The 21,892-nt window shown below is 40.5% G+C and overlaps 1 protein-coding gene across 2 annotated transcripts in view; it reads right to left on the bottom strand.

Moving 5' to 3' along the window:
- LOC126215257 (GA-binding protein subunit beta-1-like) overlaps positions 1–21,892 on the bottom strand; it is a 101,328-nt gene that overhangs the window by 18,481 nt on the left and 60,955 nt on the right. For both annotated transcript variants that reach the window (XM_049941935.1, XM_049941936.1), the window contains exons 7-8: positions 17,857–17,967; positions 8,773–8,898 (exon numbers count right to left, since the gene is read on the bottom strand). In XM_049941935.1, coding sequence (XP_049797892.1) covers positions 8,773–8,898; positions 17,857–17,967 — 237 coding nt within the window. The remainder of the gene's footprint in view (positions 1–8,772; positions 8,899–17,856; positions 17,968–21,892) is intronic.

Raw genomic sequence — 21,892 nt, 5'->3', positions numbered from 1 at the left:
GACAAACTCTGATGAGGTAAAAGATTCTTTTGCAGAAAGGAAAGCATGCCGCGTACAGCTGTAGCAATATTAGAGAGAAAAAAACGCTGGGACCTAAGGATTAAAGAAATGTGTACTGTCTTGCTTGTCTCTTGTCTTTACAGGTTTTATGTTTTCTGTACTTAATTATTTAATTTTATGTCAGGCAAAGATGAAAGTTATTAGCTAGTTGGCAATAAAGAGTGCAAATTTTCTGAAGAGTTCTTATCCCCCTGGTCACAAATACTCCCAGCCAATATATTTTATTTATTTATTTATTTTTTAAGAGGGGTAGGATGTCAAACTGGCTGACTGGGACTAGGCGAGGCACCACAGGACATTGTAATTTCCACTGTCCTGAATATGGGTTTGGTGGCTTCCGTTACAAAGCATGCACATTTGAATGCTACAAAGCGAAATACAGTGATGTGTGACAGACAAATGCTGTGTGAAGATGCGTGGCACTGCACTTCAGCACATTTAAGACCAGATAACATATCTTACATTTTGTCAAACATATACATTTTATATATCAAACTCCTCACAAAGAGGTGCAGTACAAAATGAACATTTTTCTTGAAAAATCTATTTTTCCTATCTCAAATGCTCGAGTGGGAAGGGGTGGGGGATGGGGGGTGCCAAAAATCAAGTTTTTGCCCTGTTTCGAATATGTCATAGATCTGGGGGCTATTAGATGCATATGTCTGTGTCATAAATATACGTCAGCAATGGCAGAATATTAAAAGCAGCCATCTCGATGGAAGCCCAAGCAGTATATGCTGAAGAAGTCTATATTCACAACAGTACAAACACACCAAATTAGTATTGGAGGGCAGTGTGGAGGGTAAAAATTGTAGAGGGAGACCAAGAGATGAATACACTAAACAGATTCAGAAGGATGTAGGTTGCAGTAGGTACTGGGAGATGAAGAAGCTTGCACAGGATAGAGTGGCACGGAGAGCTGCATCAAACCAGTCTCAGGACTGAAGACCACAACAACAACGTAAACACACTGATAGAAAAAAAAAATTGTAACACTAAGAAATAGTAGTGCAACATAAATGAAAGTTAGTAGGTGTGTTTCTACATCTGAAAGATGATGTCTATTCAAATTTTGCACCAGCCACATAAGAGTGGTGGTTATGAGCATTAGTTATCTTTCACACTGGACGAGGTGAGTTGATTTTAGTCAATAATGCCTCTAAGGTGACAAAGACGCCATTATTTACTCCTCACTGAGTTTGGAAGAGGTCATGTAAAAGGCCTCCAAGAAGCCATGCAGCCACTGTACATGATCACTGGCAGCAGTGGTCATGAGAATGTACAGTTGCGAGAAGACTGGGCTCCAGACAGCCACGTGGCATTACCGAGAGGAAAGACCGTAATGTTCAGCGTATGGATCTGACAGATCGTACTGCAGCTGCAGCAGCAATTTGAGTAGCAGTTGTCACCAAAATGACAGAATGAACTCTACAAATAGCTCGGAGCCAGAGGCCTGCAGTGTGCATTCCACTGACCCCAAGCTACTGACATTTGCTATTTCAGTGGAGTCAAGTATCAGCTCACAGGAGAGCATGGTGAAGGTCTGTTGTGTTTTCTGATGAAATATGGTTCTGCCTCAGTGCCAGTGATGGCCATATGTTGGTTAGAAGGAAGTCAGTTGAGGGCCTGCAAACAACTTGTCTGCATGCTAGACAAACTGGTCATATACCAGGAGTTGTGGTCTGGGGGTGCTGTTTCATGTTACAGTGGGACCACTCTTGTGGTTACCCTATGCACCCTGACTGCAAATTTGTACACCAATCTAGTGATTCGAGACATTTGTGAACCGGATTCCAATGGATGTTTTCCAATAGGATAATGCTCGTCACACACCACTGTTGTAACCCAACTTGCTCTACAGATTGTCGACATCTTGTCTTAGCATACTTGATCACCAGATCTGTCTCCAATTGAGCACATTAGGGGCATAATTGGAGGGCAACTTCAGTATCATTCACAGACTGCATTAACTATCCCTGTATAGACTGGCCAAATGCAACAGGTGTGGAATTCCACCCCACAAATTGACATCTGGCACCTGTATAACACAAAGCATGCACATCTGCATGCTGGCATCCAACATTCTGGTGGTTACACTGGTTATGAAGGTAACAGGATTTCATACTGGTAATGGCTTATCTCACAATTACGTTAACCAGTGATCTTGCAATTTTAATCAGTTAAGTAGGTTACCAAGATGAATATATTCATGAAATTTCATTACTCTACATTAATTATTTTTTGGTGTTGTGATTTTTCCGTCATCAGTGTAATACACATAGTAAAATTTCATTTGAAAAAGTATTCACAATTTATGGTTTATGAAAACCACATGCTCTTCAAATTTGACCCTGCTAATAGCCTGTTTTATGACTGATGTAGCTTATCTGAAATTGCTAAGTTCCTTGTTTCTAAATATTATTTTGTCTATTTCTGAAAACAATAAAATTCAAAAGTTGTCTTTATTCAAAATTGTTCTATAAGACCCCAGACTTAAAATGTAATCCTTTAAAAAAGTTCAGTGTCATAATAATGTAACCCAATTTGGCTGTTTCCAAAAATGTATAATTTTTACCTGACTAATTTGTTGGTTAATGAAATATTTCAATTAGAAAATTTGAGTTTCTAAAAACTCTTGGCAGACTTTAGTAAATCTCAATGCACATTCAAACTTCCGCATCATAAAATAGTAGCACCATTTAAGTCAGTTTAAGGGCAGTGATCCAGTTGTCAATCAAAATAATTTCTCTTCCTGATGTGTGTATATGTATTCTACTCCATCTATCTTTTATGTTGTTGTTTAAAAAGTAATAACTTCATATTTTAACAGTGTGAGATTATTGTCCTATATGCAGCTTTAAATAGGAATCATTCACACACCACAGCCAGAACACACTTAATCATCATTCAGTCACATTCACAGGTCTAATATTCAGTAGATGGCAAGCATTCATTATGTTATTCATCAGTCAGTTTCTTCAGTCAGCATCCAGCATTCGTCGAGCAAAGTTCCATGTTATGTAGTCAGTTTTGAAAGTCAGCTTGTGTACAGTAGTCAGTCATTTAAAGTTCCATGTCAGCAGGCAGTGCTGAAATATGATTGAGTTATGTACAAGGGCTATTTGGAAAGTAAGTTCCAATCGGTCATGAAATAGAAACTACAGTGAAAATCAAAAATGTTTTATTTGCAACAGTTTGCTACATCTTCCACCCACTTCTCTACATAGTCATCGCTCTGACTTAGAAATTTGTTAGCGTGTTGTACCAACTTTTCAACACCTTTTTTCATAAAAGGCTTTCCACCAATTCTCTGCACTGGTCTGCAGTTCACTGTCTGTGCCAAAATGTTGTCTGCATACCTGGTGGTTCATGTGAGCAGAGAGGAATATCAGAAGGCTGTATGGTGGGTGATCAAACACTTCCCATCAAAAATACAGCAGGGGTGTCCTCATTGCCCCTGCAGAGAGCGACTGAGAATTGTCATGAAGAAGGAAATGCCTCAGAACTACGTTATGTGAGGTTGTATGAAATCAGGTGAAACCTCACAATGGGCACCCATGCTTGGAGGAATAAACTAATGTTCTAGGCATCTTTACATGCTCACTAGGTGCTAAGAACTGAAAAGAGGAATGTGATGCCATTGACAGGCATACTAAAGACACTGCCCAACACATTTGTGCAAAGTTTCATCGATTTTCACTGTCATTACCACTCTGTGATCTATTAGATCTTCCTTTCTGAATAGCCCTCATACATACAGTCACTTTTATTGAATAGTTATTGTGTGTGAACAATGTGTTATTCCCATTTGTGAGCATAGTTTAGAGTCATCAAAGTCTATTGAGTTTACTGATCTGGCACGTTAAATAGCATGGAATGTCATATATAAAAGCTGATCAGTCAGAAGTAACAAATCAGACAAAAATTAAAACAGTGTTGTGTAAAAATCAACCATCAACCGATAGAAAATCCAGGATGGAATGTAACAATATCATGAAAAGGAAACCATATAGCTGAGATGCAGAGTCGCAGATAGGCACAAAGGAAAAGATGCACAAATGTGTGTGCGCAATCACAACTCGTACACATACGACTGTAGTCTCAGGCAACTGAAGCCACAATGTGAGCAGCAGCACCAATGCATGATGGGAGTGGCAACAGGGTGGGGGTAAGGAGGCGGCTGGGGTGAGGAGAGGGAGGGATAGTAGGGTGGGGGTGGCGAACAGTGAGGTGCTGCAGGTTAGATGGAGGCCTGGCAAGAGGTGTGGAGGAGGGGGGCAGAAAAGGAGAGAAGTAAAACAACTGGGTGCGATGATGGAATGAGGGCTGTGTAGTACTGGAATGGGAACAGGGAAGGCACTGGACAGTTGAGGACAATGACTAATGTATGTTGAGGCCAGGATGGTTACAGGAACGTAGGCTATACTGCAGGGAAAGTTCCCACCTGCGCAATTCAGGAAAGCTAGTATTGATGGGAAGGATCCATATGGCACAGGCTGTGAAGCAGTCATTCAAATGAGGGATGTCATGTTTGGCAGTGTGCGCATAAACAGGGTGGTCCATTTGTTTCTTGGCCTCAGACTGTCGGAGGCCATACATGCGGACAGACAGCTTGTTGGTTGTCATGCCCACATAGAATGCAGCACAACGGTTGCAGCTTAGCTTTTAGATCATGACTGGTTTAACAGGTATCCATGCCTTTGATGGCATAAGTGATGTTCGTGACCAGACTGGAGTAGGTGGTGGTGGGAGGATGTATGGGACAGGTCTTCCATCTAGGACTATTACAGGGGCATGAGCCATGCAGTAGGAGTTGGGAGCAGTGGTTATGTAGGAATGGACGAGTATATTGTGTAGCTTCAGTGGACAGCGGAATACCACTGTGGGTGAGGTGGAAAGTATAGTGGACAGGACATTTCTCTTTTCAGGACACAACAAGAGGTAGTCAAAACCCTGGAGGAGAATGTAACTCAGTTGCTCCGGTCCTGTGTGGCACTAAATTATGAGAGGAGTGCTCCTCTGTGGCCGGACAGTGGGACTTTGGAGGGTGGTGGGAGACTGGAAAGACAAGGCACAGGAGATTTGTTTTTATATAAGGTTGGGAGGATAATTACAGTCTGTGAAGGCTTCAGTGAGACCTTCAGTATATTTTGAGAAGGACCGCTCATCAGTGCAGATGCGTTGACCACATGTGGCTAGGCTGTATGGAAGGGACTTCCTGGTATGGAACTGCCGAAGTGGAGGTATTGCTAGTGGTTAGTAAGTTTGATATGGATGGAGGTACTGATGTAGCCATCTTTGAGGTGGAGGTCAGCACCTAGGGAGGTGGCTTGTTGGGTTGAGTAGGACCAGGTGAAGCAAATGGGGGAGAAGTTGTCGAGGTTCTGGAGGAATGTGGATAGGATGTCCTCACCCTCGATCCAGATCGCAAAGATGTCATTAATGAATATGAACTAAGTGAGGGGTTTGTGATTCTGGGTGTTTAGGAAGTATTCCTCTAGATGGCCCATGAATAGATTGGCATAGGATGGTGCCATGTGGGTGTCCATAGCCGTACCCCAGATTTGTTTGTACATAATGCCTTCAAAGGAGAAGTAATTGTGGGTGAGGATACAGTTGCTCATGGTGACTAGGAAGGAGACTGTTGGTTTTGAATCCGTTGGTCATTGGGAAAGGTAGTGTTCAATAGTGGTAAGACCATGGGCATTAGGGATGATAGTGTAAAGGGAGGCGGCATCAACAGTGACTAGCAAGGCACCGTGTGGAAAAGGGGCATGAACTGTGGAGAGCCGGTGGAGTAAATTGTTCGTATCTTTTATATGGGAGAGTAGGTTCCAAATAATAGGTTGAAGGTATTGGTCTACAAGAGCAGAAATTCTCCCAGTTGGGGCACAGTAACCAGCCACAATGGGGCGTCCTGAGTGGTTAGGTTTATGGACTTTAGGAAGCATGTAGAAGGTAGGTGGAGTGGTAGGGGTGAGCAGAGGGATGGACTCCAGGGAGAGGCTCTGGGATGGGCCTAAGGATTTGAGGAGTGACTGGAGATCCTGCTGGATTTCTGGAATGGGGCCACTGTGGCAAGGTTTGTAGGTGGAAGTAACTGGCAGCTCGTGGAGTCCTTCTGCCAGGTCATCCTTGCAATTCAAAACAACAGTGGTGGAGCCTTTGTTCACAGGTAGGATTATAAGGTCAGGATCAGTTTTTAGACGGTGGACTGCAGTTCTTTCTGCAGATGTAAGATTAGTTTGCATGTCGAGGTATTTGGGGAATGATGATGAGGCAAGGTTCGAGGTTAAGGAAGTCTGGAAAGTTAGCAGGGGTGATTTGGGGGCAGTGGGGATGGATCATGATTGGATGGAGGAGTGAACTGAGTTAAACAGGGTTCAACATTGCTCTTTGGTTGAGCCTGATTGGTAGAGTTGGTGGCGAAAAAGTGTTTCCACTGTAGAGACCAGGAGAAGAAAAGAAGGACTAACAAGTCCTGCATGATTGAATTTGGGAGTGGGGCAAAAGTTGAGGGCTTTGGAAAGGACTGATATTTCTGTACAGCTAAGACTTCTGGAGGAAAGGTTCATGATTGTGTTATGGGTCTGTTTAGATTCTATATTCTGTGTGGTGATGGGAGGGAGTTAACGATGGTGGGATAAGTGTAGTAGGTCTGCGAGACAGGATTTGTCAGCTATGAGGGAACGTGGGAGAATTTTGGAGGTTGTTGTAGAGGTGGTGCACCGTGGCACTTCGAGGTGGGAGTAGGAAGTGAGCAGGGTGGAGAGCTTTTTGAGGTGGTGTTGTGCATGTTACTCTAGTTCCTGGAGGGCAAGAATTGTGGGTTCCAGGAATTTGGGATTGCATAGCAGGGGAATTTTGCAGATGGAGAGAAGGTACTGCAAGATGGTTTGGGCTTGGTTAATATGGTTTTGCAGGACTATGTTGGTGAGAGCTAAGGATTGGCAGAATCTGAACAGGTGGAGATCATTGTGGAAGGAGAGGTGGCAGCTGGAGATGGATAATTTGATGGTAATGCCATTTGGGGGGATTCCATGAGCCAAGCAACAACACAGGAATAATATGTGGGACTGGGTTCTGGCTAGGGATAAGGAAACTTTTCTGTACTGATGCAGATGGAAGGAGCAGGGATCCATGGTGGTGGAAAAAATGCAAAAATTGTGTAAATAACGTAGAACTATGTCCGAAAAAATTCACAAAAATACATCCAAATATGTGTGAAAAATCACAAGAAGGATGAATTGTATGCAAAAGGGGGAACCAAGATGACATATGAGGGAGCTGATGACAGCAAAAGCCCCTTCCATGCTCCCATTCCAGCACTACACAGCCCTCATTCCACCATCACACCCAGTCTTTTTACTTGTCTCCTTCTCCACTACCCCTCCCCCCCAACCCCCCCTGCCCTCTCTCTGTCTAACATGCAGCATTTCATTGTCTGCTAGCCCTACACTACTATCACTTCCCCTACCTGCCCCAGCCTCCTCCTTACCCAGTCGCCACTCCCATCATGCACTGGTGCTGCAGCTCGCAGTGTGGCTTCAGTTGCCTGAGACTGCAGTTGTGTGTGTGTGTGTGTGTGTGTGTGTGTGTGTGTGTGTGTGTGTGTGTATTTGTGTCTGGCCTTACTGGCCAAAAGCTTTATTTGTGACTTTTTGTTGTGTCTATCTGCGACTCACCATATCCACTATATAGCAAGTAGCAACATTCCTTTTCATAATAGTGTCGTGCAAAGTTCTTTAAAAGTCTTTCAAAGCTTTTAGCATTCAGCAACTGCAATAAAGAAAAAGAGGAATACTTACGAGGCATGACTGTGACAGGTCAATAAAAGTTACAAGTTGTTTTCTTGCAATCACCCTATGGGTCACTCTGAAAAATATAACTCCCAAAAGAGAGGGCTTGTCATTTCATTCACGAGAAAGGCTGAAAATTTGTTACTGGTGTGGTCAAAATTGCGAATGCTGAAGAGTTCTAATGATTTTTTTGGTCATTTTTCAATTAAGTTTCAAAGTAAGTGTTTTGTAAGTTCCGTCAAACGTTGGTATTGTGAAAACTGTCAGAATGCAACTCATGTAATGGAAAGGAAACTTGCAATAATGACAAATGTTTTGCACCCTCGTTTCATCTAATCATTCGTGAAACTCTTGCTCAGTGGTGACACTTATGTTACTGTATGCTAGTGCATTCTCATGAGATATTTACCAACTTAAATATTTTTACCACAGGGACTAGAATTGCCAATACCAGATAAAAAAATCTTTCACACTGTCAAAACATTAATATTAAATGTCAATTAATAAAATTTCAAAATTTAATAGAATCATACAGAGACAGGGATTCGAGACTGATGGATCAGCCACTCTGTCAATTCACTTTTGTTGTAAGCAGCATAATGTGAGAACCGTATGGAGGTTGGTAAATTCACTCAGGCTCAGCTTTCTGATCCTTAAAACCACTGCTACATGGGTGCAGCATTAAGCCTACAGCCTGGAAAATGTCGCTTCAGTGTAAATAGTTCTAAAAACATTGACTGTCTTTACTTACATCTGTGTAAAAAATATTCTAAATGCTCTCTGATAATTTAACTTCTATGACACATAATCCCTCATCTTTCAGATGTCTGCACCTTAGAGCCATAAACCACAAGTTGTGCTTGTCTTTCACAACAGCAAAGCGAAGCCTCTGCATCATCGCGTGCCCACTCACCCGTAAGCACGACCGTCTGGCCACTCTGGATAGCGGAGGCCACCAGCGTCTGCTCCTCCGTGGGCAGCATGTGTATGCCGTGGGCCTGCAGCAAGCGCAGTGTGTTCTGGCTGTTGGTGTCTATCACTGAAACAGACCATGGGCAACATAACCAACCACAATGTGACCTGGCTAGAAAGTAAAGCCAACACTAAAGCAAAAGTTAAAGGCATGCTCAATGGCAAAGTCCTTCTCAGATAAGACTGAATGACTAACAAATGTTTGTCAGGGTCATCTGCAACCATTCTGCATAAAAGCCGAGTCTCGCAGCAGTACGTAGTAGTAAACATTACTGGGAATCCAGCCACATCTCATTATCAAATACTCATGAGCCCTTGGGTGACTTTTCCTCCTCCTGTGACAATTATGCAGGTGTTGTACCTCCAGTACTGGCTGTGACATGACATGAGAGTTACTCATGTGCCACACCCTTCCATTAGCTGTCCATACATCCACTTCATTCCTTTGTGTTTCAAATTCATATTGCATGATATGGCAGTCTGAAAAGATGACTTTTAACAGACTTGATCAAGGTAGTTCGCTGCATATATAGAGTGATCAGAAACTGTCTAAAAAGCTTGTAATGGTGTTGCAGGGTATGTTGTACTGAGAAATAATTGTTAAGAAAAAATATTCGATATGCTGCACCATTTCTGAGTTAATTAGCATTGAAGTTAGCCAATTAGGATGTGGCACACCCAAATTCGAGTAGCCCAAAAGGGACAGAGAAAGCAAGTGCATTCTTTGTTTGGTTGCTTAGAACCGAACAAAAGAGTGATACCAAAATTAGGCACGGGACGCTAGTAATGATTTAATCCGAAAGGTCAAGCAGTCTCATATGCTGTCTCCACACCGTGAGAACTATCACTAATTGTTTCCACTGGGCCATTTGAATCTCCACCCGCAATGGCCTTATTGACAAATACAATGTTAATTAGCTCGGAATGACACAGTGTAAACAATTTTTTTCTTAACAATTATTTTGCAGCACAATGTACTCTGCATCACCCTTATATACTCTTCAAACTGTTTATTACCACATTGTATATCATCTCTGTATTAGACAATATGCTGAATAAATATCCACCTCAAATTTACTCTAACGCCATGAAGAGAATATTTCAAAAATCGAACAATGGCCTGCCTCATGCATCAGTTCTGTCCCCTACATCACTCCATTTTTTAAATCCACCACACACTGCTAACTGTATCTCACATGTTATACAGGGTGAACTGTTAACGTGAAATTTACTCACAAAATTTCATAAGTCGTTCAAGAATATTTTCTAAGCATTCTGTTATGAGGGACCCATTATATCCAGTGGCTTGCTCAAGAGGAAGGATTCCAATTACCTTTGTTTCCTTGAAAATACCTTCACAACAGAAAAAAACTACAATATGCAATTACCAAAACATACGACGGATGTTCAGAAAGTAAGTGTACTGTGACCTAATGGTTTTTGTTTTGTTTTTTTGAGCATTGGCAACACTGAGTGATACAGGGGGATCCCCCGAGAAGAGCGTGCATCACAAGAACACAGTAGTAGGTAAACTCATGTTGTAGTGTCCAGTTGCATGAAAGATGTTGATTAGAAATCCTGCCAAGTGTGAGCCACATACTGTGACCCACTTCCTACTCACGGAAGGGTTAACAGCTCTGGAATTTTTTTTATGAATCAAAATGGTTTATGGCGAACAGGTTTTGGACAGTACAAATGTGTTTAGGTGGTTTAGGGAGTTTAGTGGAGGCAGAAAAAAATGTTCCCGATGAACAGAGGAGCGGAAGACTTTCCATTTTAAATGATGAGTCGGTGCAAGAAATTGAGAAAACTGTTTCCAAAGACTGCCGATAGAGAGTGGATGAAATTTCTTGAATGTTTTGACAACTCTCCAGAACTCTCTTATATGAGATACTTATAGAAATGCTGGGATACTAGAAACTGTGCACAAGATGGGTCCTTAAACAGCTGGCAGAGCAGCACAAGAAAAGTTGGATCAGCAGCACCTGCAACTTTTTTGATCGACTTGAATTGGAAGGTGAATATTTTCTGAGCTCTTTTGTGAATGAACATGAAAGATGTGTGGCTCATTAAATGCCAAAGACAAAAACACAGTCATTACGGTGGCATCACACCAATTCCCCATCTGTCAAAAAGTTCAAAGCCACAATTTCGGGCACAAAAACCATGGCCTCAGTGTTTTTGGGCCAAAAGGCAGCATTTTGGTTAAATTTCTGTTTCATGTGGAGACCATCAATGCACAACAATACTGTGTGACCTCAAAAATTTTCTTTCTCTGGAATGCACACGCGAGTGGAATTGAATTTTCAACTGATGAGCTGGTGCAAAAAGAGGTTCTGAAATGGGGGAAGGAGATGGCCAGAGAATTCTTCGAGGAGGGCATACGGAGGCCTATGCCATGGCTCACCACATACAAATAACGGGAAGGTGATTATTTGGAAAAATAGTCAACAAGCGTATCAATAATATTCTGCTTTCTTTTTCCCCAAATACAATTAAAAAAGAAATAAAAAAATCTGGTACACTTCCTCTGTGAACATATCTCATACAACACAAAACACAGAGCAATGTGACAACCCCAGATAGGAATAGCTCGGCACAGTGTCACTGTGCCACTCTTCCATTGCATTCAGTGAACCCTTACATGAGGCGCATACAAGCCAATTCTTCATCAGCGAACTTAACCATATGCTGTCTGTCAAAAGAGATCCACAACTGATTCTATTCCTGGAGTACGAGAAACATCAGCACAGCATATTGAACTGACAACAGATGCACATTTGACCAGTCAGTTGTCAGCAGTGGATGTGCAACTGTAGTGTGTCAATGTTTCTGTGTCACAAATCGAAATGGAGCAACATCTATATATCGAGATATTCTCCAGAAAGTTTTGAAGGAGAGGAAAGTGTATGGAAAGTTTGTTCCACACACTTCAATTGCCAAGTAAAAACAAAACAGAGATACCTGCTGGAAATTGATTGAAGTGCAAAATGTGGACCTAAAGAATCAATGGCAGCCCTATGACAATTTGTAAGGGAAGGGGTGGGGGGTGTACACCTGTAGGTATGGCATACTCATAATTTCTTGGAAGAAGAATGGCGACTTATAAGTAGTCATTAAAAGGCTACAGTTCTGACTCTGTTAAAAACCTGCATAATATCAACTTGTAAATCATTTACTTGAATGAAAAACACCTGGTTACACTATAGTGCGCACACTAATGTTTCCAGATACTATTCAGAGAAAATATTCCACAGTCACAAATCATTTCAAACTATCTGAGGATAACTCTGACTAGATTACTTAGCTCTCAACGTCCTCTTCAGAAAACAGCTACAAAAATGAAAAGCAGCAATAATTTATTGCAAAGTTTAACTAGAACTACGTGGAAAGCTGAAGCACTCTCCTCGGTTTATTTATCAGCTGAGTGTTGTTCAGCCAAGTTGTTCAGCAGTTCCCACACCCCAACTACTGTGTGTTCATCTTTGACATGCCACACACACTGTACCAGATAACGCTTCTGCCTACGACTGCTCAGTGGATCACACTGCTAAGCAATCTCACCTCACTCTGCATATGAAGACAGCAAGCTCTTACTCAGTTATGGGTAAAAACGCAGAAGAAGCATGCTAACCCTTAATATGATACACAAGACTTTGATTTTTTGGAAATAATTGTATTTATTCCTCTACACTAGTGTTATCACCTTCACAGTCAGCCCTATTAGAAATTATACACTTTCAATTCACAGATCACTTCTGGAACTTGATCTATGGGATAGCACTTGGCTCTTCCAGGGATTTCATCTGAGTTTGTAAAATGATGGCCCTTAAAGGTTCTCTTTATTTTTGGAAACAGAAAAAAGTAACTTGGGTCATATCTAACGAACATGGAGGCTGTGGCATCATTACAGTGTTGTTTTCGAGCAAACAATCACTAACTAGCAATGGAGTTTGAGCAGGTGCCTTATTGTGCTGCAAAAGTCATGAATTGTTTTGTCACAAACACGTCCCCCCCCCCCCCCCCCACATTGTTTTCCACAATCAGTGTCAAACTTGTAGGTATTCCTCAATTCCTCATTGATCCTTTGACCTTTTGTCAAGAACTCATGATGCACTATGTCGTTAAAATGGAAGAAAACAGTGAGCAGAACCTTCACATTTGACTGCACATGCCGAGCTTTCTTCGGTCTCGGCAATGTAGAATGGCTCCACTGGGACGATCCAGCCTTAGTTCGATGTCACACCCATACGCCCAAGCTTTTTCACCTTTTATGGCACACTTCAGTAGTTCTGCATCGTTGTTTACTTCATTTAGCAACTCCTGAGCAACTTCCATTTGCTGCTGCTTTTGCTCAAAATTCAACACCTTCAGCACAAATTTTGCTGTCACACATTTCATACCCAAAACATCTGTAAATATTTCATAGAATACACAAATTGATATGCCAACATCGTCAGCATCTTCTCATACTGTGATTCAGTCATTATTCATAATCGTTTCTTTCAATATCACCATGTTTTCATTGGTTGTTGATGTGCTACGGGATCCAGAAGATTCATCGTATTGAATTTCTTCATAGCCATCTTGAAAACACTTTTACCACTCATAAACCGTTGTTTTACTCACAACAGACATATCAAAAGCAATATTCAACATTTCTAAAACTTTGTTACATTTTATTCAATTTTTACCACCAAATTTAATGTAAATCCACTGATCCATTTTTAAAACAAATCAATAATCACACTCATAAGCAAACACATGTAACTAAACATCCAATATGGCTATCAATGAACAGATATGTTTCAAGCATGTGTACCAACACAACAACAAAAAATTGTATGAATCAGACTAGTACAACTTGCATAACTACAAAATTTCCAATTTTTATCAAACACACTCCATAATCTAGCAAGGTTCTGTTCAAGAATCACTATGAGCTTGTTACCCAGCACTTCCTATATCGAGACTGCTTGTAAACCGGAGTCATCACCTTAACCTGAGTGAGGCTTCTTGCAAGTCAGAAACTCTACTCTAAAACATTTGAGCTTCAACCTTCCTCCTGCAGCCAAGTGAACTGCTTTACACATGTGAGAGGAGGAACTGCAACAACTGTCCACAGCTGAATCCCAATAAGAAATGCACTCTGCTGGTTTCTATGTAATTGAGTGGTTGGAAAATCTGTCTTCATTTTTTTGCTTGTAATTGTACAGAAACTAGACTGGAGTTACAAAAGACGAAAGATATGAAAGGGAGCAGTGGTTAGCCTATCTCCAATACGGTTCGATATATACATTCAGCAAGCTGTGAAGGAAACCATGGAAAAATCTGGAAAGAAAATTAAAGTTGAGGTGAATGAAATAACAATTTTGAGTTAACCAATTCTTCTGTCACTTCCTGGTAGAACAACATAATTATAAATCAAAAGCAGAATACTTTATATCTTCTATAGAATTAATTTATTTTGTTAACCAGTTTTCCACATACAAGGCCATGATCAGACTTCAACTATTGTCATCAAAGATTGTACAATATTCATGAACAACACTGAAAGATATTATGCTCATCAAGAGTGAGACATGAACACAAAGTAAATGTCTTCTTTGACAGTGCAGTTGGACGCAATTAAAAAGGTTAAAAGTTAAACAATAAACAAATATAAAGGGAACAAATCAGAAAAACATTGACAATAAATTAAAAAGGCAGCACCTATTTAACAATTTAAACTAAATTAACAGTCCTAATAAAACAAAATTCATACTTTATAATAGTACTGAAGAATATCCTGAAGAGATATTACTTATGGAAAGTGATATTGAAACAGAGTAAAACATAGAATTGACAACTGTACCAACAGAATGTATGGACTAGGCTAATAATAACAAAAAAAAAAAAAAAAAAAAACGCTTCCTGGCAGATTAAAACTGTGTGTTTGACCAAGACTCAGTCTCAGGCCCTTTGCTTTTCTCAGGCAAGTGCTCTACTGACTGAGCTGTCCAAGCACGACTCACGGCCCATGCTGACTATAGTGGACTGTTAAGGCAGCCAGTCCACAGTGACGGGTAGCCGAGAGGGCACACGTACACACACGCCGACTGGCGCGAAGTCTGGAACAGGATTCGTAATGAATGTGATAAAGAAAAGAACGTAGCTACTAGAACACTTAACTTTTATATCGTCCTTTGGTATACAGCAATCTTGATGATACAAGTGAGACTATCTTGAGATACATGCAATGGTACAAATGGCGCCTTGCTAGGTCGTAGCCATAGACTTAGCTGAAGGCTATTCTAACTGTCTCTCGGCAAATGAGAGAAAGGCTTCGTACGTGTAGTCGCTAGCAATGTCGTCCGTACAACTGGGGTGAGTGCTCGTACGTCTCTCTAGACCTGCCTTGTGGTGGCGCTCGGTCTGCGATCCTGACAGTGGCGACACGCGGGTCCGACATGTACTAATGGACCGCGGCCGATTTAAAGCTACCACCTAGCAAGTGTGGTGTCTAGCGGTGACACCACACTGACAGCTTTACTTTCACCAATATCTCACCCCTACCTTCCAAACTTCACAAAAGTTCTGCTCCAAAACTTGCAATATGAGCACATCCGGAAGAAAGGACACAGGAGAGGCATAGTTTAGCAACAGCCTGGGGGAAGCAAAGCTATGAGGCCAGGTGGTGAGTCATGCTCATAGCTCTGTCGGCAGGACACTTTCCCGTGAAAGGAAAAGGTCCCAAGTTCGAGTCTTGGTCCGGCACACAGTTTTAATCTGCCAGGAACTTTCATATCAGTGCACATTCCACTGCACAGTGATAGTTTCAATCTGGCACAATAAAATAAATAAATACAGGTGTGTATTTTATTGTCATTACCTATGTACTCCATCTGTTGTTACAGTTGTCAATTCTCTCTGTCACTCTGTTCCTGTATCACTTTCCATATGTAATATCTCTTCAAGCTACTCTTCAGTTCTCTTGTAAAGTATTAATTTTGTTTTAGTGGGATTGTTAAATTAGTTTAAACTGTTATACTGTTTCCTGAAGTTTAGTTTTAACTTTCTTTCTTGTTAGCTCCCTTTATATTTATTTATTGTATAACCTTTAATCTTTTTAATTGCATTGCCATTGCACTGCACATTTACTCTGTGTTCATGTGGCTGAGTAAAATCTTTTCAGTGTTGTTCATTACTGTTGTGCTTTCTTTGTTGATGTTAGTCAGTTAAAATCTGATCATGGGCTTGTAAAACAAAAACCGGTTAACAAAATAAATTAATTCTGTAAAACATTCACAATACTGTGCTTTTTCTTTTATAATGACTTTGAGGTCTGCTGATGACATTGTAATTCTGTCAAAGACAACAAAGGACTACGAAGAGCAGTTGAATGGAATAGCTAGCATCTTGAAAAGATGTTACAAGACGAACGTCAACAATAGGGATAAGGGAATGTTGTAAAAATTAAATCAGCTGATGCTGAGGGAATTAGGTTACAAAATGAGACATTAAAAGTAGTAGATGAGCTTTTCTATATGTGCAACAAAATTGATGATGGCTGAAGTATAGAGGATATAAAATGCAGACTGGCAATAGCAAGAAGAGCATTCCTGAAAAGGAGAACTTTGTTAACATTGAATATAAACTTAAGCGGTAGGAAGTCTTTTCTGAGAGGATTAGTTTGGAGTACAGCCTGAGAAATGTTCAGGCAAGAAGACAATTGAAACTTTTGAAGATTATATGCATAGAATAAATACCTAATGAAGAGGTACTGACTGAACTGCCAAAAGAAAAAAAAAGTGCATAACCTAACCAAAAGAAGGGATTGGTTGGTGGAAAACATACTGAGGTATATAAAGAAATATTCCGTTTGGTAATGGGGGAAAGAGGAAGAAGGAGGGGGCGAGGAACGGGGAGGGGGAGGGAGAGAGAGAAGGAGGGAGGGAGACTGGGGGTGGGGGGCTGTAAGGGAGGGGATGGGGTAAATTTGTGGAGGAGACCAAGGCTTGAATATTGTACACGTTCAATTAGATGCATGTCGCGACAGTGATGCATAAACTTGCACAAGATACACTAGTGTGGAGATCTGAATCAAACTAGTCTTCTGATTGAAAATCACAATAACAAGAACTGTTTCTGGAAAGAAATTTTCACTCTGCAGCAGGGTGTGGGCTGATATGAAATGTCCTGCTGATTAAATCCATGTGCCAGACCAAGACTCAAAGCTGAGACCTTTGCCTTCTGCGGACAAGTGCTCTAGCAACTGAGCTACCCAAGCATGACTCACAACCCGCCCTCACAGCTTTACTTCCACCAGTATCTCATCTCCTACCTCTCAGACTTCACAGAGGCTCTCCTGCAAAACTTGCAGGACTAACACTCTTGTAAAAAAGCATATTGCAGAGACATGACTTAGCCACAGCATGAGGTATGTTCCCAGAATGAATTTTTCACTCTTCAGTAGAATGTGCACTGATATGGAACTTCCTGGCAGATTAAAACTGTGTGCTGGATGGGGACTCAAACCTGGGAGCTTCTGTGAAGTTTGGAAGGCAGCAGATGAGGTACTTGCAAAATTACAGCTATGAGGACAAGTCATGACTTGAGCTTGGGTAACTCAGTTAGTAGAGCATTTGCCCATAAAAGGCAATGGTCCTGAGTTTGAGTCTCGGTCCAGTACACAACTTTCATCTGCCACGAAATTTTAATAAAACTCTTACTTTACCACAATCTGTACTTGTCTGTGACTGTGTAATAACTTCAACTTTATAATCCTTGAGTTCTATCTTCTGCATAGCTCCTACCTAGAAACATTTCATCTATGATCAGACCAAAGTGTCCCCACATGCAAGTGAGTGGTTGGTTTCAAGGGCTTGCTTTGTTGCAGCTGAATGTCCAGATTAGTGCTGCTGCAGGTACCTTTTTACAGCCTCTATCTTTCAGGCAACAAATGTATCAGTCAGTTCACTCACAATATCTTACAGTTTGTGGGGGCACATGTCAGATCACTGAATACTGTGTGCTGAAAACGTACCTGTCTCCTCCACTTTTACTTCCGGCAGTTTGTCTTCCGTCGTAACGCGCTCGGATGCTTTCGCAGACTCCTGTAGATATACCTTTGGAGGGTTCGGTTCCTCTGGATGAACTGTAACAAAAGACAGATATTTCAACATTAGATATATATTTTGCAATTATTTACTCAAATGGATAGCTGACACAAACTAAATGATAACATGTTTTAACTCATACACAAGCTTCAGAAGACAGAAATGAAATGTTTTCCTACCAAAAGAACGAGAAGTAGAAAAAGGAGGAGATGGGGAACAAAAGAATGGACAAAACTGTAGCTTGTGTAGAATGCTCTTGCTGAATTTTGGGATATTTCAGTATAAAAAGGAGAATTCTACTAAAAATTTGTTAAGGTAACTCAGAGAAAGATGGGCCAACCAGAATGTAGTTTCAGGAAGTGTGATTTGCAGACAATGGACACATGCCTAACTTAATAAAGAACAGTTATTGGAAGGAGTAAAGCTAACAACTCACCATGTAGTTGAGGCGTTGCACAATTGACAGGCATGCAAACAAGAGTGAAATTGTCACAAATATTTTGGACAATATTGGGATGCAGCATCAGGAGAATGTAGCCGGTTATGACTATGGCACCTGTGAATGCATTTTGTCGGTCTGTTAGTTCTGAAGAAGGACAATGCCTGAAACCTTAGTGACAATTTCATCTTGTTCATGCTGCTATCAACTGATCACTGTAATGTATCCTTTCTCCCCCAGCTCTTTCCATTTAGTTTCATGATTTTATGTAATGTTTTCATCTTTTTCTCTCACCTGCGCAATTTTATATCTGCTGCTGCCTCATTTTGAGTTATCTTAAAATAACTGAAAAATATAGATTCATATGTAATTTGTTTTCTCCTGGTGGAAGTTGAGCTTAGCAGATGTAAAGAGAGGTCTGCTCATATTTTTAGCATATTTTGTTAATAGACAGTGAGTTTAAAAATACTTTGATGTTGACTATATTAATTAACAAGCTATTTCATGATTTTATCTAGATATTAGAAGACAGACAGAGAAAGAAAGTTATTTTGAAAGAAAAGATTTCTTCCAGCAGCTGCTGTCTATTATATCAGACGCTACCTCAGCTATACAGTGAGCAGTTACCTCTACTCCTCCCAGTATCATATAAATAAAGAAAAGTACTCTTATTTTTCAGAACCTCATGTTTCTTCTTTAGGGTAAGGGAAGATGAGAGACATAGGACAATGGGAAGCAAATGGAGGACGAGTCATTCAAAAAGATTAAGAGACCAAATAAAATGGAAGCAAATATTAAAGAGAATGTGATTAAGACACAGACCATTTCTTTCATAATTGCCTCCCTTCCTTCTCATTGTGCAAACCTAAGTTCTGAGTGATGATCCCCTCCCTGCTCTAATTTGCTTCTGCTTCATCTTTTCCCATCCTTAAGAAGGAGTTCTTGTTCTGTAAGCTAGGTATACATTTTTTTAATTTTATTTATGTGTGACTTTCAAATGTACTGGGAGTTGCCCCTCCAAAAGATAATTACTGGGCAGCCTATCTGTCTCTCTGCTTACTTGCTCAGTGTGTACTATTGTAGCCTTTTTGTTCCTTTAAGGCCCCTTTTACATTTCTGCAATAATTATTTTATTTTATGATTTATTACACAGTTGTTTTATCATAAAAGTGCAGTTAATATGTTTGGACAGTCACATTTCCAACATGGAATCAACAGTTTTTGCAGAGTAAACAACAACTGGAATTTCAGACTTACTCACTCTGCTGCTTTTCACAGAGATCACTCTCACACCCAATAATTCATAATAAACTAAATCCAGCTTCATGTGCAGGTGTTGGACAAAAATATGGAAACATTTCAAGCAATGTATGCCTCAACACAAATGCAAGCTTGTAGATTTCGCTGTTGTGTTTGACCATGAACGGCACCTGTGCAATGTTCTCAATACAGGGTTGCAAGTGTCAGTTATGGTCAGAACAATGTTCTGTGTAATTGTGATTGCATTATGTCAGAGCTGAGTGAATTCAAGTGTGGGCAAATTGTTGATGCTTGTGCGGTGGTTGCTTCAGTAACCAAGGTAGCTGAAGTGTTTGGTGTTTTAAGAGGCACCATATCAAAGATTTATTCTTCATACAGGGAATGCAAAGAAATATCATTCACTAACACAGATGAAAGTGGGTGTTGAGTAATCATGACAGACGATCACTGACAAAGACTGTGACAAAAAATAAGAGGAGGGCAGCTGCAAAAGTCACTGCAGAACTGAATGTCAAGCTCCCAAACTCTGTCAGCACCAAAACAACGTAAAGGTTGCAGCATAAGCTAGGGATTGAAGGGCGAGGTGGATTTCCAAAACCACTCAGCAGTGATGCAAATTCCCCTAACCAGGAAAATGTGGTGCCTATAATGGTCGCCCAATCATTGGTATTCCTATATTCGCACTATATCACTCCAATATACGAAGCTTGGTAGCACTTGATGTAGAGAATTGGGTTGGCGCCATTAAATTGTATTGTAGTAGTTGCTGTTGCTGCTGGCTGGTTCACTGCTTTATCTTGATGTTAATGTGGGCTCTATATGTATTCGTCTAGGGGCAAAAAGATGAGGTCCCGTGTTGTTGTTGTGCTTGTTGATAAATAATGAATGACAGCATAAGTGAACTTCAACTATTTATTGGCATGGTAGCCATCTCAACTCTGCTGACCACCCAAAGACGTTGTCACAGTACAGAATAACACTTCTTTTACAACATCTTTGCATTGTTTTTCCACATAAGACAATAACATACACACTTTACAAAAGTTCTATCAAGACTGAGCTGACGAGGCTTTTTGCTGCTTGTATTTATAACCTCGTCAAAGAACTACTAAGAAGAGATGTGGTTTATAAGTCAGGCATCCATCTGTTATCATAATTTGTGCAAAAAAGTTATTAATTTACATTGAGTGATATAATTTAACAGGTCACTAAAATGACAGACAGATTTGTTAACTTGTCAGAACAATTCTTTGTTGCAAAAAGCCCGTTTTTCAAAGGTATATCTATTGACTTCTCTCATTTGCATACATAAGTAAATAACGTGAATTATTAAAAATTACAGTGGTTCCTGTTTAAAATAGATGTGTTTACGTGAATATTGAGTGAAAACAGTCCTAGTGAATAAACAGGTTTCACTAGGTAATTTTTATTCAAGGAGATCCAAAATACGTAAGTTGACCAATATTATTCGTATTTCATATTAATTATTTCAGTTCAATATAGTGTTTTTACATAATGACATCTGCTGTATCAGTGTTCAAGTGATGTTAACTTTTGTGTGGGCCAGTTATTATTTATATTTTAATGGGTTGACCGCTTATGCAGACATGTTATGCAATTATTGCTAACATACACAATTACTTTCCTATTATCATAATTGCTAGTTAAACTGGTTGAATTAGGAGGGTATCGCATACTTCATTATAATAAAGCCTTTAATAGGTTCCGTTACATGCCGGAGTTATAAATCTGGACTGTGGTCCAATGCAAGAAAGTCATTTGGTCAGATGAGACTTGTTTCACATTGTTTCCAACCTCTGGCCGAATTTATTTCCCAAGAGTGAAACTTGGTTGGGGTTAAGTGACAGTTTGGGCAGCCATACTGTGGTACTCCATGGCCATCCACGGTTACTCTGCAAGGTTGCATTACTGTCAAGGATTGTGTGACTGTTTTGGCTGATTACGTCTATCCCATAGTACAATATCTGTTCTCTCAATGGTGATGCTGAGTTCCAAGATGACAGGGCCACTATTCACATTGTTTGCATCGTCTAGGACTAGTTTTGTGAGCACAAAGACGAACTGTCGCATCTTCCCTGGCTGTGACAGTCACATCTCAATATTATTCAGCCTTTGTGGTCAACTTTGAAGAGAAAGGTGGGGAACTGTTATATGTCCCAGTCACTGTTACCTGAAGCTGCCACTATTTTGCAGGAAAAATGGTATACGGAAACCATATAGTATCTGCTTTATCCACTCTGACA

Source organism: Schistocerca nitens, chromosome 12 (assembly GCF_023898315.1).
Source record: "Schistocerca nitens isolate TAMUIC-IGC-003100 chromosome 12, iqSchNite1.1, whole genome shotgun sequence".
Classification (NCBI taxonomy): Eukaryota; Metazoa; Arthropoda; class Insecta; order Orthoptera; family Acrididae; genus Schistocerca; species Schistocerca nitens.
Note: the sequence above shows the minus strand (reverse complement) of the source record. Positions and strands in the feature narration are given on the sequence as shown.